Raw genomic sequence first — 18,169 nt, 5'->3', positions numbered from 1 at the left:
TTCAGTGAATTGTTCTTCTTCTCCCAAAGGATGTCTCTGGGTTTTATTGCCTCAGAACTCTGAGAAGCACAGATTGAAAACCATTGAACCTTACAGAGCTTAAAAGGTTTCTTCTGGTACCGAAATTGAAGTTTTTGCTGTAATTGGAGGTGGCGTTGTCATGAAGCTTTACTATAAACTTCTGTAACTTTTTGTTTTGTTTTTTTTTTTTGCTATTTATTTGCTAAGCAGCCAAGTAAGTGTAAGTTTTTAATATGTATATCTTTTTCTCATTTTAAGGAAATAGACTTGATGCTTTTGATTAAATAAGATAGGTTAGGGAGATAGTTTACAAATTTTGGGCTCTAAGGTGAGAAGTTATTTTTACATATCTCTTTTGATAGCAGTTTTTTCTTAACATTCATAGGAAAACTACTTTGGGGAAGATGACATGTATATGGATTTTGAAGAGGTTATTTCAAGCCCTGTTCTGTCACTGTCAACATCATCCAGCTCTGGGTGGACTGCTGTTGGAATGGAAAATGACAGAAAGGAAAATGAAAGTTCAGCCAAGTCAATTCATCCGCTTACCTTGCGTCCTTGGGATATTACTGTACTTGTTAATTTGTACAAAGTTCACGGGCGTCTTCCTGTTGTAAGTGCATATTAAAATAGTCTGAAGTGTATTATGGAATTCACCCAGCATAGGAAACTAAATATGTGTCTGCGCCCATGCACACACATACACACACTCTCTCTTACAAAAAATTCAGATTCAGAAACTTCTAAATATATCCTTTTATCTTTATAAGCTAGTTTATTATTTTCTTCATACTGTAATTACTTGATCATTGATTACTTTCTGTTTTTCTTTTACTTTAGCTCCCTCTTTGCTGTTCTGCGTAACTTTAGAACATTTTGTCATGGCATTGAGTTGAGTAGTTTATAGTTAGCCTGATGGATATTCTAGGACTTAACATTTTCTTAGCCTTTATCTCAAACTCCAGATCAGTTTGGGGCCTTGTGTTGGACCCATTACAAAATCAAGATTCAGGCCTGATCCTCAATGTTGAATTGTGTCAGAGGTTTGGATTCAGCACAGAATCCTGGCTCGCTCTAAGGATGGCCCTTGGGCCTGTTGAAGCTGACTTGGAATGAGATGATATTGTCCGTGGAACCCAGGGCCATTGGAGCCAGGCCAGACAGGCAGTGGGTGGCCCTAGAGCTTTGTGCTGCATGCTGGCTCCATGTCATGTGCCTAGGGTTACACAGCCGAGAAGTTACCTCTGGTGCTTAGTGAACCTAATGTCTTTACTGAGGTAGGGAATAGTGGTTTTTGTCAGCACTGTTTCTTCTTTTTAAAAGCCAAAATCTCTCAGTTAGATAAATGTAATTTTTATTTTTCCATACATCCTTGGTCTTTGTTTTTTTATTTCTTGATTATGGTATTTTGTTTGACTTTAGCATGGAACTACTGATGGTCCTGAGTGCCCTACAGCTTTCTTGGAAAGACTGTGTTTTGAAATGAAAAAAGGATTTAGGGAGACCATGCTGCAACTCGTCCTCTCGCCCCTGAATGTGTTTGTCAGTGATAACTATCAGGTAATGTGAAAGTGAGTTATGGTGGAGACTTAGAGATTTTTTATTATTCTTTATGGGGTCAAACAACATGTTAGCTTTTGTGCATGCAATATAAAGCTCTTTAAATTAGAGACTTTTAATTTAACTACATTATGAAGTAGGTGTGTGATATACATATGAATTTTTCAAGAATCTGTTTTCTTTTTCTTCTGTTCCCTACTTATATAATCTCAATTATATTTTGTATCTGTTTTTAGAAATGGAAAGAAATACTTTATAACTTCCTCATATTTATGGAAGAGAAAAATCCATAAAATGTTAGTTTCAACTTAGATTGAAATCACAACCTAAGAATTAGTATTAACCAGTACCATAATCTTCAAAACATGCATAGCTACATGATCAGTGATTTATTCATCTAACTTACTTACAAGATACTTTATCAGTGCCTTCAAGAATTAGCGCTGGCTCTGTTTTGGAAGAGAACCAATGATATTCATCAAATGGAAATAACTTACATTCCTGGGTAGATTATCACTTTATTATTATTTTTTAATGCCAAATGTCTTCTCTTGGCACCTACCACTGCTTTAGGGCCCTTTCCCTACTTTTAGTCAAGTTGTTTACTTTAGAAATATAAATGGATTTTAATATAAAGCAAAGTAAAGTAATAAACAGGGGAGGGAATCTCACATCCCAAAATCATACTATGGATTCTATGTAGTAACTGATTATCTTATTTAACATAACATAGCCCCTTTTCATTCTTTTGCCTTAACTGACTGTATTTTTCTACATAGATTAATTTTTTCAAATTTAGTCGTGTGCTGCATAATGATGTTTCAGTCAATGATGGACTACCTATGTGACAGTAGTGACGTAAGATTAGTACCGTATCTAGGTGTGTAGTAGGATGTCCTATTTAGGTTGGTGTAAGTACACTCTGCGATGTTTGCACAAGGATGAAAACAGTAACAACGCATTTCTGAGGAGGTAGCCACGTCGTTAAGTGACACTTGATTGTATATGTATTTGACGTAGGTGAGATCATAGTACCTGAAACTTAACGCTTAATATTTTCTTGTTTTTGCCACAGAATGTGTTTCTCTTTTTAAACTTTTATTTCAAAATAATTATAGATTCACAGGAAGTTGCAGAGAGTACAGAGAGGTCTTGTGTACCCTTCACCTAGTTTTCTGTGTGTTGATCTTTTACGTGATTATAGTGCAGTATCAAAACCAGGAAGTTGACACTGGTACAACGTGCCATAATTCTGTGTCATTTTATCACATGTAGATTCATGTAACTGCCACTGAAATCAAGATACAACACTGTTCCGTCATTACAAAGATCTTGCATAGCACTTTTATTTTAACTTGCCACAGAAACCTTAAAAATAACTCATGTCCTCCTCTCCCTAAGTTGTAGGTCATTAGAATTGGTTGTTTTTTAATTCTGGGAGGCCACTGTGTGGAAAGGAAGCCCATCTCCTTTTTTCAATCTGTTGAGGAAATTAATAAAGGTAAAAGGGAAATATCTTCTTATGGCTGAGTTCTGAGAATCTTGGATGAGTATCTCTGGTTTCTTATGAGTACCTGGTGACCCTTTAACTTTTATTTTAGTCATTGCATTCTCAAAAGACTTTACCAGATACAAAAAATATTTTGTTGAGCTCATTATGAGAGTTCACATTAACCCTGATTACTTGTACAGAGACTGAAGTCTAGAGTATGATTTATTTGGTGATTAGAAAAGGAGTTCATGGGGTGAAGATAGCAAGGCGATAGTTAGAAGTACTGGTGATACTTTGTTTCCTAGGTGGTTAGCACTTCATAATTCACCCCAAAGACAGAATGCTCTCTATATATTCTCTTGGAATTAGATTACCTACGTAACTTGCTTACGTTTTATATTGCTGGCGTGACTATTCCTAAGAAATCTTTTCTTCTTTTATCCTATCTGATATTCCTTCACAGTGGGAGGCTTCACACTGTGACTATATCTCAGGATCAGTCCTGGGTCACTTACCTGTAGCTGCTCATTCTTGGTAGCATTAGTCTTAACGCAGGACCTCAAGGTTAATGAGCTAAGGTGATGATGGATGGCTTATTGTGTCCAACTTATGAAGCCACACGTTTTATTTTATGATCGTCTTATGATGTGTATTAGTTTCCTAGGGCTGCCATAGCAAAGAACCCCACACTGAGTGGCTTAAACCAATAGAAATTTATTCTCCCAGTTCTGGGGCCTAGAAGTCTGAAATCAAGGTGTTAGCAGGGCCATGCTCTCTCTGAAGGCTGTAGGAGACGATCCTTCTTTGCCTCTTCCTAGCTTTTGTGGTTGCCAGCAATCCTTGGACTTCCTTGTCTTGTAGATGCATCACTCAAATCTCTGCCTCTGTCTTCACATGGCATTTTCTACTTGTGTCTGTGTGTCCCAGTTTTCCTCTTACAAGGACACCAGTCATGGGATTAGGGTCCACCCTAATCCAGTGTAACCTCATTATAACTTGATTGCATCTGCTAAGACCCTATTTCCAAATAAGATCTTAGTCACAAGGTACCCGAGCTTAGGACTTGAACATATCTTTTTAGGATACTCTTCAACCCACAATATAATGCAAGCTATGATAAAATTCAGAGTATGAGCTTTATTGGTGTATGGGGTAGGTTATAGCTTTAGGACAATCCAAGATCTGCGTGTATTTTTTTTTTTTGAGGAAGGTTAGCCCTGAGCTAACTACTGCCAATCCTCCTCTTTTTGCTGAGGAAGACTGACCCTGAGCTAACATCCGTGCCCATCTTCCTCTACTTTATACTTGGGACGCCTACCACAGCATGGCTTTTGCCAAGTGGTTCCATGTCCACACCCGGGATCCGATCTGGAGAACCCCAGGCCTCCAAGAAGCAGAATGTGCAAACTTAACCACTGCACCCCTGGGCCAGCCCCTACATGCATTTTTGATTTCAAAAAAGCCTCAACAATTTTATACTAAGAATTATGGAATCTCAGTGCAAGAAGAGATCTTTGTTGACCATCCTCTCCAACTCCCTCAGATAAAATATAAGGGAACTGATGTCTGGAGAAGTTAGGTGATTTTATATACTGTCACAGCTTAGATAAGATAAAAACTGTATCAGAAGAGCTTCTGGAGCTGTTATAAAGTCACAATTTGAAATTTCCTTTTAAGAATTCCTTATGACTTAGATTTAGCTCTTATCCGTAAAAATTTCTTTTTTGAGAAGGCATTTCCCAAAATGTATTGAAACAAGGAACGCTAGCCCTGTAAGATGGGCTGCGCACCCACACTAAAAACACTACCATAGTAAAATTAGGTTGGGAAGTATCTGTGAACTGTCTCAGTGTATATTAGTATATTGAAGTCTTTGAGAAGACTTGCTGTGAAGAAAGCTATATAGTTTCCTAGTCAGCAGTATCTACCTTTTGTAATCACTCTGTTAGGTGCATTGGGATACATAATGAGCAAGACAGAAATGGTCTTTACCCTAATAAATGGTGGAGAAGATAAATATTTGAGGGAGTTAAAATTAAGATAAATAATTTCAAGTGTGAAAAGTGCTCAAGAAGAGGTGTGAGGTGCTTTGATAGCATGTAGTGATCTTGAGAGAAGAACATGATAATATTTGCCTTTTTAAAAGATCTCTGTGGTCATTTTGTAGAGTATGGAGCAGAAAGATGTAAAAATGAATGCTGGGGGCCTTGCCCCATGGCCAAATGGTTAAAGTTTTTCACTCTCTGCTTTCATTCTTGGCCCAGGTTCATGGGTTCAGATCCTGGGTGCAGACCTACTCCACTCACCAACCACGCTGTGGAGTTGTCCCACTTCCAAAAAAAAATAGAGGAAGATTGGCACAAATGTTAGCTCAGGGCTGATCTTCCTCAAGCAAAAAAAAAAGAAAAAAGAGGAGGGTTGGCAATGGATGTTAACTCAGGGCAAATCTTCCTTAGCAAAAAAAAAAAAAGTGAATGTTGGGAGGCTTTGCAAAGATCCTGGCAAGAAGTCAGATTATTTGAATCAGGATGATAGCAGTGAAGATAAAGAAGGTCAATGCATTTGTGAGAGATGGGAGGGTAGATTCTACAGAAATTGGTGATTAATTGGGTAGGGCATTGCCAAACATTTGATTCTGTATTCTGGGGAAACTAGTGTTCCATGGAATACCCTGTTTTAGGACATATCCTTGAGCTTTCTGAATAAGTCTTAGAAATTTTCTCTGTGAAATATTTCATGCTTTTCAGTAGTGAGTATAAAATTATTCCCTGTAAGATAAATCTATCCTTTTTATATTTACATAGTTCTCAAAATCTGTATGGAAGATGGCTGCTTTTTTTTTAACCTAGTTCTTCATTTTGTGGTCTTAATGTTCTTTGTTATTCTCTAATATTTTCGTCTTTTTAATATTTTGATCTCACATTCCTGCCTTCCTATAAAAGATTGGCCTGTTACATTCACTGTCGGTCCGAGCACTAGTTTCTTTTTATTCATCACGGCAGTGACCAATCAGAGATCTGCCTTCTTTTCAGGACTTCGCTGTCTTGCTTTGCAGTTGGGCTCTCGTGGATATTGTCAGTAAAGAAGCTTAACTCAGACTACTTTTATGGGTACAAGGTTGTGTTAGGAGCTTGTGAATCCTGAAGTCTTATTTTCCCGATAACATGTTTTTACTGTTTGTCTCTGGGGAAAAAAAGCAACCAGAAAGTATAACATGATTTTCTTGTACTTCTTACAGTCCTTTTCTTACTGTTTTCAGCAGCGACCCCCAGTGGATGAAGTACTCAGAGAAGGGCACATCAATTTGTCAGGTCTCCAGCTGAGAGCACACGCTATGTTCTCAGCAGAGGGTCTTCCTTTGGGAAGTGATTCCTTAGAGTATGCATGGCTGATTGATGTGCAGGCTGGAAGCCTTACAGCAAAGGTCACGGCACCACAGGTATGACTCTCAGAGCACTGTCTCCTGAATGACTCTCTTTTTCTTTTACTCACTCACCTCCCCAAGACGAAGTTGTCTGCCTGGTGAATGTTCATTGCATTTGCTTTTGGATAGAAGTCATTCAGAATTTTCTTAGCAATAGACAAGTCAGAGACAGGTTTCACTTTTCTGAGCCACACAGAGTTGACGGTGTATTGTTTTATAGTTCTCCATAATACCTTCAAGAATTCAAGACTTTCTTTCTGAAAAACACAGGATGAGAACTGTTCTGGAAATCACATTATATATTATTAAAATTATATTAGTTGACTCTGCACTGTTGGAACAGTGTTCTTTTCCAAGAATAGAATAATTTTCCAAGACCTTTGCTTTCTTATATATTTTTAAAGTAGGATTTGAAAATAACATTTATGATGTTATGGATTAGGTAGCATCGTTCTTTACTTGTCATGTCCGAAAGCAAGACATCATCATTGTACTTGCTGTTAGTGATATAGATACTGGTTTTAAAAAAATAAAAACGAATTTACTGGTAAGTTAACCTGGTCTAGAGTGCTAGTTGTGATCCTTTTGGATAAATTCCCCCCCAACCCCAATCCTACTTAGTCTTTAGAAGACTCAGAGGCCTCAAAGATTATTTACTTCTGGAAATGAACCATTGAAATTTAGTTGAATAGCCATATTACTGTAACATTTCACCTATTGAGCCACATATTTATGATAATATGCATGCTTTTCTTGGCATTTCAAAAGACTGGAATTGGTAGAAATGCACATGCTCAATTTTGATAGAAAGTAACAGAATGGGTATGAAACATATAATTTAGAGGTAGGTAGTAGCAACAAGAAGGTGAATAAAGAATCTAGGTACCTTGTATATCTGAAAGAAGTTGTTGGAAGGCAGCAAAAATTAAGATTCTAGAAATAGTAGGAAAATGAATGGAACTGAAAAGGGATATTTTATATAAAAATGGATGAAAAGAAATATATAACGGAGTGTATAAAAATAGATCAAAAGAAATATTCAGTGCTCACTGACCTCATAACTATCCTCTCCTTATTGTCTGCCATTTCTTGCTTTTAAATAGATAAGTAAAAACTGAAGCATATTCCTTTAAGGATTGCTAGAATCTCATATGTTTATAAGGTGCACTTATTAGGAGATGAAACATTTCTGTTTCTTCACTAGAGTCTTGGCATCACTGTTTCCTGTGAGATTCCTGAATCCATAGGTGCTTTTAATGTTTATTCCATGCTTTGTGTGTTTTAAAAGTGAAATTCATGTTTTCCAAAAGTTTAAATTATGTGCTTATTTGAGGGGATGATATCACGTATACCTGTGTCTCAGTGTGTTTATTGTTAACTTCAAGCAATTATAAAATTAAGGTTTTTTAAACTCGAGATTTGATGAAGAATTGATATGTGTTTACTTAAGCTACTATTTATACAACAAAAGTGCTTTAATATTCAAAATAACTGACTTTCCAAGATTGTAGCAGAATATGATAATTAGATACTACAAATTTCACATCAAAGCTTGGTTTATTATTAGGTAGAGAATTTTAGGTGCTTTTCTATGCAGAGAATTCCAGTTAGTCTTATGAGGAGAAAGATAAAACCTTTAAGAAAAATTCTTTCTTTAGAAGTTGCTGAAGTTGAACTTTTCAATTGAAATGAATTTTCCTTTGGCGATACTTTTCATTCAGAAATGAAAAGTAATATGAGCTTATAAATGACGTCAAGGTAGAAAAATCACGTTTTGGGCTAAAAAGCACATCATGTAACAGCAGGTATAAGACAGAGTTTGGGCTCTTTCAAGCTCTCTTAGTATTCTTGATAAGCTTTTGAACTCTGAACACTTGTTGAGAATGCTAACAATGTTGTCACTCGGTCACTGCTTGTTTGTAGCTGGCTTGTCTCTTGGAGTGGGGGCAGACATTTGTTTTTCATGTGGTATGTCGGGAGTATGAACTGGAAAGACCAAAATCAGTACTAATATGTCAGCATGGAATTGATCGTCGGTTCTGTGAATCCAAGGTATGTTGAGAAATATGTTAGCAGTATTATGGACATTTATGGATTTTTTAAAATGAAAGATTGGCATATCAGCTTTAAATCAAATGCACATAGCCATCAAGTAAACACTATAGTTCAGTTTTTTCAATTAATAAAATTATTTTGCAGGTTCTTAGCCAGTTGTATTTAGTTGTAAGTATCTAAAATATGAGGTAATTATTAAAACATACATCACAAATAAATGGAGATACTATAAAAGTTTTATCTCTTCCATTTTACTGTTAGCACTCATATCTTATTGCAGTACTGCACTAACTCTTTGGGATATGGTTGTATATTTATGTGGAAGATTTAGAAATTGAAGCAAGAAGGAGGTTAAATTCCTTATGTGACATTGTTTGCAGCCCCCTCTGGAACATACCTGTTCTCCTAATGTGATTAGCAGTGTTGGGCCTTTGCCAAGCTTCTGGAATCCCATTTTTATGCTCTTCCCACAACATTGCCCTACCTTGACTAAGGGTCATTTCAGTACCCTTAAAAAGTAAAAAGGGTTGTAAAAAGTAGGTGATAATCCCTAAATCCATGGGCAGTGGCAGTGAAATGCAGAGTTTTATTTTGCGGTGAATACTGTTTCTTATGAATTTGAGGGTGGGGAGCATTTTTTTTCAGGGAGAGTTTGCTCATTTCAGAAAATCTGGAAAACATGGTAGTTTGAAAAAAGAAAAATAACTTACCCTACTTCTACAACACAGAGATAACCATTGTTAACAGTTTAGTTTTTCTTCCTAGTATATGCCTTTCTTTTTCTTTTCTTTTGCTATACAAACTATATTTATTTGCTATTGTAGTACTGTATATGAACGTATATGTATGTACTATGAAATGAAAGTAATTCATCCTGCTTTTAATTTTATGTCCAAAAAAATCTGTAACCCTTGCTTATTTACCAACAATAAAGGAGACAGTATAATTGGTAATAAAATTGTTTTTTCTTGTTATAAACGCTTTGCCAGAATCCAGGGAATTAGTTCCTTAGTCGTATGTCAGCCAGTTTGTTTCTTTTGAATGATTCATGCATGCTTGTAGGCATCTCCTATCCTTTTTTTTAGACTCAAAGCTTTTATATTGCATTAAAGTTTTTTTATATACAATAAATCCACCCTTTTAAAAAAGTAATATTATAGAAACCAGTGTAACCATTACCACCAGCGAAGATCTAGAACATTTCTATCACCTGAGAAAAGTCCTTTTTGTCCCTTTGTGGTCAGCCACTATTCCATGCAACCACTGGTATGGTTTCTATCATTTTAGATTAGGTTTCTTTAAGTCTGTTTTTTGTGGAGGAAATACATTAGTATAGAGCACTAATTATGATGCAGGACATCAGCATCCTAGTCCTGTCTCTGCCACTCATGAGCAGTCACATGCTACTGGGCCAGTCATTTACTCAGGGCTACCATTTCCCCAAGAAGTTCATTGAAGTAGGTGTTGTGTATGTTTTCTTGCAACCTAAATATGGCCAAATCTATGTTTTAGGGATAAAACAAAATTAAATTTGTGTGGATTGTCCTAGATATCATCATAAAATTCACAGTTGATATATTTGTGGGTTTATATATATGTGTGATATATTTATGTAAAAACTAATACATGTGTGTATGTGTATGGAATATGGAGTACTCATAAGAAAATCTTACAACTTTAAACTCCTGTACGGTTCTTATAAACCTATGACATTGTTTACTTATCAGTTTTCTTTGACTATTCTTTCTGAGTTTCAATAACAAGTTATATATATATATTCTGTCAATTTAGACTTGCTACTTTTCCCTTTGAATGCAAATGGTTTGTGGTTACTAATAATTAGTTTTCTAATTGGTAAAGACTTCATTTGCTGATGATTTCCTTTATCATCATAAGAAGTGAAATGTAACTGACTGATTTTTTAAAATATGCATATAACCAGAATTTTGTTTGTTAGCTCAAATAAGGAGATTTAAGCATCAAAATAATGACTTGATGGTGAAAATTACATGTTCAATGCTTTTCTTTTTTAGTTGAGTTGTATTCCTGGGCCTTGTCCAACTTCAGATGATTTGAAATATACTATGACTCGTTTAGCAGTTGATGGAGCTGATGTTTATATTGTGGAGCATGGCTGCGCTACAAATGTAAAGGTACACGTTTATCTGTTTCTTGGCCAATGTAGTTCTTTTTCTGTTTTACCAAACCAAACCTCAATTTCTTGAAATACAACGCACATGTATAATTTGCCATCTCACAGAATACTACAAAATTCTAGGATATAGCTTTCTATTTTTTACTCCTCCATATTCTCTCCCAGTGTTATTTTTTTAAGCACACTTTCTGTACTTTCCTACTCTAACTGAATTATTATAACATTGTTTTATGGCAGGGTTATAAACTAGTAGGTTGCTTTTATGGCGGGGATGTAAGTTGGTAATGCTTTTAAAAGATTTGGTTTTGAATGCCTTTTATACATTTTGTATGTTTTATGCATACATTTTGAGTGTTTTATACATTTACATTTCCTGCCTGGCTCCTGAAACATTAGGTTGCCACCTCTGCTTTCTGGGTTACTGTTTAAAATCAGTCTTGTTAGGCTTCTGTGATTTCATTATTTACTACCCTTCCAACTTTTCTTTCCTCCTCCTCTTGTTTTCCTTTGGACTCATGTTCTCTTCCTTTTATCCTTTTTGTTTTTGTTGTTGACAATCTGTTTTTGTTTTGTTGCATTTATCTTTCTATTTCCCTTTCCCCTTTTTTCTTTTTCCTTTCTTCTGTCTATATTTCTTGCAATTTTGAATAATTACCTATTCTGAAGTTTATGCTAAGTTGGTTAAAAATATGGAAACTACAGTTTTGTTTCATTTTCTTCATTCAACTTTAGATGGGTGCAATTCGGATTGCAAACTGTAATCTCCACAATCAGTCGGTTGGGGAAGGAATTAGTGCTGCAATTCAAGATTTTCAAGTGAGACAGTACATTGAACAGTTAAATAATTCCAGAGTGGGACTTCAGCCTGCAGTGCTCCGGAGGGCCTATTGGCTTGAAGCTGGGTCAGCCAACTTAGGACTTATTACTGTTGATATTGCATTAGCTGCTGATCATCATTCTAAACATGAGGCACAAAGACATTTCTTAGAAACTCATGATGCCAGAACTAAGAGGTAAGTGAAATTTAAGAATAGCAATAGTCTCAAGTTCAGATGAAAATTACTAGATTATTGTGGAGGAAATTCTACTCTTTGGAATGGAATAAGAACCTTTTAAATAAAGACCTAATATGATTGTGCTTGGTGCACCTCAATGACTATATCAGGGCCTGTTAGTTAAGTAAATACATTGTATATCTCATCTCTGGTGATGATGTCGTTGCTAGAAATAATGTTATTTTTTGATGGGTTTCTAAGCCCATACTATGTATGTCAACAGTGAAACAAGTTTAAATTGCTGGTCCCAAATAACATAAGGCACCACCCCCCTTCTCTCTGACCATAGCCCTCCACTTCCAATTCATCATGCCTAGAAACCACCATTGCTATCACTGTGCACTCTGCAAAACTCCTTTTGTAGGCCTTCACAACTGTAGGGAAGACTAAGACTACTTAGACCTATTTTCATTGGTCCTTAAGAAATGATTATATCTGCCTTTTAAAAAATTGCCAGAGCCTCTTACTGAATTTTTTCTGTTTAAAATGACAGTATGGCATTTTCCATCTCCATCTTCCCCATTATAAAGTTAATACAAGCCTTTTTTAAAAATAGAAAAGACTAGGGGCTGACCCGGTGGCACAGCGGCTAAGTGTGCACGTTCCGCTTCTGCGGCCAGGGGTTCGCCAGTTGGCATCCTGGGTGCAGACATGGCACCACTTGATGCGCCATGCTGTGGTAGGCATCCCACATATAAAGCAGAGGAAGATGATGGGTGTGGATGTTAGTTCAGGGCCAGTCTTCCTCAGCAAAAAGAGGATTGGCAGCAGTTAGCTCAGGGCTAATCTTCCTAAAAAAAAAATAAAAAAAAATAGAGAAGGCTATTAAGAAATAAAGGAAATAATTATCATGATCCTATAACATTGAATTCGTAGTATTTCTTTCCAGTATTTCTAATGTATTTTTCTTATACTTGAAATCATCCCAATTTATATTTTAATTCTGTTTTTGTATTAAACTTACATCCTAAGCGTCTGCCCACATGATCAAAAATTTTATCAAGTTCCTTTTAAACGAATACTAATACACTATCAAAAAAATGTATTGTGCTTTACTTAGCCATTGCCCTTCTATTAAATATGTAGATTATATCTAAGTTTCCCATGATAAAAGAGGAAAATTTTTCCACGTAAAATCTTTTTCCACACTTTCTGGGTATTTCCTCATAGTTTCCTTAGAAGAGGGGTATGTCTGTGTTAAAAATTGAAACTTTTGATATGCATTCTCAAATCACTTCCTGGAAAGATTATTTCAGTTTATATTCCCAGTGGCTTTTTAGGAGAGTCTCTGCTCACTGCCTTTTTGCTACCCTTTGAGCATTTTATGATAACGGAAAGGTGGTATCTCTTTGTTTTATTTTGCATTTGTTTGTTTGTAAGATTAATACTTTTTTTAAATATATTTATCAACTTTTAATTTCCTCATTTGCAAATTGCCTGTTGGTATTCTATGCACATTTATTTATTGGGATCTTGGTGTATTTCTTACAATTCTTAAGAGTTCTTTATAGATTACCACCCTTTTTATGATCCCTGTTAATATTTGCAGGTTGTTTCATCTTTTTTTTTTTTTGAGGAAGGTTAGCCCTGAACTAACATCTGCTGCCAATCCTCCTCTTTTTGCTGAGGAAGACTGGCCCTGAGCTAACATCCATGCCCATCTTCCTCTATTTTATATGTGGGACGTCTACCACAGCATGGCTTGCCACGTGGTGCCATGTCTGCACCCAGGATCCAAACTGGCAAACCCTGGGCCACCAAAGCGGAACATGTGCACTTAACTGCTGCGCACTGGGCCGGCCCCTGTTTCATCTTTTAATTTTTTTGATCTTATATACAGTCTCTAATTTTTATGTATTCAAATATGGCAGTCTTTTTCTTTGTGATTTCTTGTACTAATTTAAGAAAACATTTCTTTTGCTAGTAATCAGATGGCACCTGTATTTTCTTATTTTTTTCTATTCCTTTTTTTTTGTTAACATAAAACTCTGATCCATCTGGATTTTTTAATAATGTGTGTGTTAATCCAGCCAAGGATGTAAACAGATTTTTCTGCAAGGATCTATTCAGATACAGAGGAAAAGGTTTATAGCTAATACATATTCATTTCTCCATTTCACAAAATATTTGGGTATTTTCATCTGTTAATTTTCTCCGAAAAACTATTTTTCTAGTTAAAAAATAATTCCAATAAGATTTTTATTGAGATTACATTAATCTTTTAAATTAATTTAAGATACTGACACCTTGTAAATCTGAATATGAAAACTCGTGTGGAGAATATTGTTTAAAAAACTTTGGTTTCTTTGTTAATTATTGCTTAGGAAGCCAGTTAGTGTGAACAAAATGCCTGTGTCTGATTAGGTCAGGTGGCCAAGCAGGGTGCTGATGAAGCTAAGGAGGTGGCCCCACGTGATTCAGGTTGTTCCAGGTGGCTCATTTAGGTTGGTTCAGTGCTCTGGTTTGTCAAGAAATGTGAAGGGTCTGGGCTATTATCCTACTCACAAGCTAACAGGTTAGCCTGCCACAGTTTCATGGGTACTGGCAGATGACACAAGATTCCTGGTCAGAGAGAAAGGACTTTATTACAATAAAAGCAGTTGCCAGAGTCACATGTGTTTGCGTTAGTTCCCCATGCCCTCCAGGTAGGGTTGGTGGATAAAATACAGGATGCTCAGTTAAATTTGAATTTCAGATAAACTGCAAATAACTTTTTAGTCTAAGTGTGTCCCACATATTGCATAGGACAAACTTATTTTTATTTGCTAAATCTGGCAGTCCTATCCCTGGGTCCCGTGGGGGTGACACAGAAGGCCCATGATGGATGTCTGTACACAGTGGGATGCATTACAGGAGAAGAACACTGAACTTAGGGATTCTACCTTTCTAGTAAGTGGAAGCAAGCCTGCTGTTTCCCAGGGTGAGACATTACCTTATCCCTGAAGGTTGCTTACTGCCAGCAGAACCCTGAGAAATGGCCTGGTCAGAGCCTTGCATTCTTGGCATCTTCAGCAAGAACAGGTAGGGATGTTTAGGGCCCATATGAATTGCCTCTCCCTACATGGTAAGTAATTGGCCTTCAGCTTTGGCTGCCTTGTGCATATTTGATTCTCAGGAGTTTTTACAAATAAGTTTTCATTTCCGATACATCTAGAAAAGCTACTGGACTGATAGGCCATTAGTTTCATTAGATTAGTGTTTCTGAAAAGTATAGTTCCCAAACCACCAGCACCAACATCTCCTTGGAGCTTGTTGGAAATTTACTTAATCAGGTCTTCCGAGACCTCAGTTAGAAACTCTGGAGTTTGGAGCCTAGCTCTTCATATTTTAATAAGCCCTCCAGGTGATTCCAATGCAAGCTAAGGTTTGAGAACTACCGTCATGCACTGCATTATGACATTTTAGTCAATGAAGGACCGTATATATGAAGGTGGTCTCATGAGATTAGTACCATATAACCTAGATGTGTAGTAGGCTGTGCTATCTAGGTTTGCATAAGTACACTCTATGATGTTCGCATGACGACAAATCACCTAGGACACATTTCTCAGAACGTATCCCTGTCGTTAAGCAATGCATGAGTGTAGTGCGTTGGATTATATAAAGATAGGGAATGGAGGAGCTTACATGTCTTGTGCAACTTCTGTATTCCAGATTTTGCATCATGTGCTTTACATATGTTATAGCATTTAATCCTCACAACAATCTTATTAGATATATCAGACCATCATTTTACAGAGGAGGAAACTGAGGCTTGGAAATGTTAACTAACTTGTCCGAAGTCCTAGAGTTATTAAGTGGCACAGGCAGAATTTGAACCCACATCTAGATGACAGCAAAGTCATGCATTCTACTAAGCTTTTTGCTGCACAAATGAACTAAAAAAGGTCTATGGGACATATAAGGTCTTTTATTTTGATAGTTGCTTTAAAATGCTTTTGCTGAGTGACTGAATCTTAATACTTTAAAATAGAGAAGTGATATGAAATTGGTAACATCTAATTGAAATGATACCTCAAATTCTCCCACATCCTAAGGATTTCTCACATATTTTTCCTTCTGTCTTCTCGAGACTGATGTTCCACTTCTAACTTGATGTATTCATTCTATCTCATCTTTCACTGAAATATTACTTTTTGAAAGGTTCTCCATTTTTATTTGTGACAACACCCTGTTATTTACTTCATAACACTTATTATAATTTATGATTAGATATTCTTATTTGTGGCCTGTCTTTGCCTCTGTACTGTAAACTTCATATGTATAAGACTGTATCAGTTTTGCCTAGCACAATACTGGGCACGTAATAGATATGTTCAAGAAATATAAATGAATGAATGGAAAATGAAAGTGATAGTGCCTATTCTGTCTTCCTGTGAGGGCCCTGAAGATCGAATGAGATAATGCATGTGAAAATGCTTAGAAAAATGGACTTTTAATATTAGGTGGTTTTATTATTTAAGGTTAAAAAAAGAATAAAGATATATCTCCCAGATTTGTATTTTATAATAGTTTTTAAGAAAGGATGGGAGTTAATAAGTACTTACGGATTTGTCTGTGGGTCACTCACAGAGCCTGAAGAATTTTGTATACATTTTCTCTTGTCTTAATTCTTAATACTTCATCTAGAATCCTTATTACAAAATTATTATGATATTTTTCTCTAAAATATAGAATGGTAGATTATTTTGGTTTTGTTGAGAAATAATTTCTTACTGGCCCCATATTTATTATAATTTGGTGTATTAAATTTGCCATGGAATAGACTTTGAAATGCTTAAGTAAATTATCTGTTAAGCATAATCTATACTAATAGTTTTGTCCACTTTTTAGATTAATGTTTAAAATTTTTAGTCCTTTTGAGAATATTTACTGCTGTTTTTAAATGTCTGATTTTTATATTTGCTTTTTCGCTGTGTGTTTTTTTTAGTGTATGCTGTATCTCTCCTATTGTTTCTACTTATTTCCTTCTCACTTACCGTGGTGAAAGTATTTGTTTGTAGAATGGCAACATGATTAAAAACACCTTTGTGTTTGTGTTTACCTTGTCTTTTAAAAATATTAACAATTAACTTTAATTATCTGACAAAAAGCTTTCCATTTCTTACTGAGTTGTTTTTGTTTGTTTTGCTTTGGGCTCTGTTCAGGTTGTGGTTTCTGTGGCCGGACGATACCCTGAAGAGTAAGAGGTGCAGGAACAAATGCGGCTGTCTCGGTGGCTGCAGATTCTTTGGTGGCACAGTAACTGGCCTAGATTTCTTCAAACTTGAAGAGTTGACACCTTCCAGTAGCTCTGCATTTTCAAGCACGAGTGCAGAGTCTGATATGTATTATGGACAGTCTCTGCTACAGCCTGGAGAATGGATTATTACTAAAGAAATTCCCAAAATTGTAGACGGTAATAAAATGTATTATATTGTCTCTTGTGCTAATCTTTTATTATCTTTATCCCTATGCCATTCTGAGAAAAGTTCAGTGTTACTTAGTTCAACTCCATTAATTTTTGAGTAGTCCTACCGATAGGGTTCAGTATAATCTGCCTTTGTTTTTACAGGTGATTTAACTAAAGCCAGATAATACTAGTGAGTTTTTCATTGTTACACAAGGCAAAAGTGGGTCAGATCTCTTCAGATCTCCTTTTGTTGACATGGGTGATTTTCCTGGCCAAGCTTATTCTAAATATTTCCTTATATATCATTTTCCTAGAACCCAGCTTCCAGAGATATACTTAGGTATAGCTATGCTTCAAATTAACAGTTGTTTTGCCAATTTACTTTTATTAAAACTTATCAATAGTAATATTTATACTATTTGCCCCCATGTTATCAAATATTTTTGTAAAATATTCTCCTTATCACTAAAATTGAACATGTCAAGGAGAGAATTGTGATCTCTCCTTAAAGCCTAGAGGATAACTTTGCAAATACGTGAGTTTAGTGCGAGCAGTGAATGATGGCTTTAAGTGTATTTGATTTAGATTTATCTAGTGTCTTTTCTTTAAAGACTTCAGAAATGGATTTCCCTTTGGGTTTCTTAGTTGTATGTTCCTACAATTAAATTCAGTATTTACTGCTTAAGTTGTCGTGCTATCAAGAAACAAAATGTAGAAAAGTCTTAATATTTCACCAATATTTAGACTTTTTCCCTTGATCCATTCAAAAACCTTAACTTAGTGCTGCCTTTTATCAGTAGACAAAGATAGGAAAGAAATACTTTAAGATTTTATTGGATTTATTTCCCATGTATCAGGAGCTCTTAGAGGAAAGAGCTGGACTACATATGCCAAATTCCTGTTTAAATGATTTTTTCACTGAATATTAATACGTGTGTGCATGTTGTGTTAAGGTTGACTTCAGCATGTTTGCTAGAATAAGAGCGGATTATCTTATAAAAATCACCAAACGCTG

At 35.8% G+C, this 18,169-nt stretch overlaps 1 protein-coding gene across 21 annotated transcripts in view; it reads left to right on the top strand.

The window, feature by feature from the left end:
- Nucleotides 1-18,169, top strand: part of BLTP1 (bridge-like lipid transfer protein family member 1) — a 194,398-nt gene that overhangs the window by 67,597 nt on the left and 108,632 nt on the right. For 19 of the 21 annotated variants that reach the window (XR_011436204.1, XR_011436205.1, XR_011436203.1 and 16 more), the window contains 7 exons: nucleotides 407-634; nucleotides 1,444-1,581; nucleotides 6,333-6,512; nucleotides 8,421-8,549; nucleotides 10,586-10,705; nucleotides 11,440-11,720; nucleotides 16,910-17,160. Coding sequence is in view for 17 of the 21 variants with exons in the window: in XM_023636601.2 (XP_023492369.2) it covers nucleotides 407-634; nucleotides 1,444-1,581; nucleotides 6,333-6,512; nucleotides 8,421-8,549; nucleotides 10,586-10,705; nucleotides 11,440-11,720; nucleotides 16,910-17,160 (1,327 nt within the window). In the remaining 4 variants the exon portion in view is untranslated. The remainder of the gene's footprint in view (nucleotides 1-406; nucleotides 635-1,443; nucleotides 1,582-6,332; nucleotides 6,513-8,420; nucleotides 8,550-10,585; nucleotides 10,706-11,439; nucleotides 11,721-16,909; nucleotides 17,161-18,169) is intronic. The other 2 variants (XM_070259660.1, XM_070259661.1) reach the window with 1 other exon arrangement.

This window comes from Equus caballus, chromosome 2 (assembly GCF_041296265.1).
Source record: "Equus caballus isolate H_3958 breed thoroughbred chromosome 2, TB-T2T, whole genome shotgun sequence".
NCBI lineage: Eukaryota > Metazoa > Chordata > Mammalia > Perissodactyla > Equidae > Equus > Equus caballus.
Note: the sequence above shows the minus strand (reverse complement) of the source record. Positions and strands in the feature narration are given on the sequence as shown.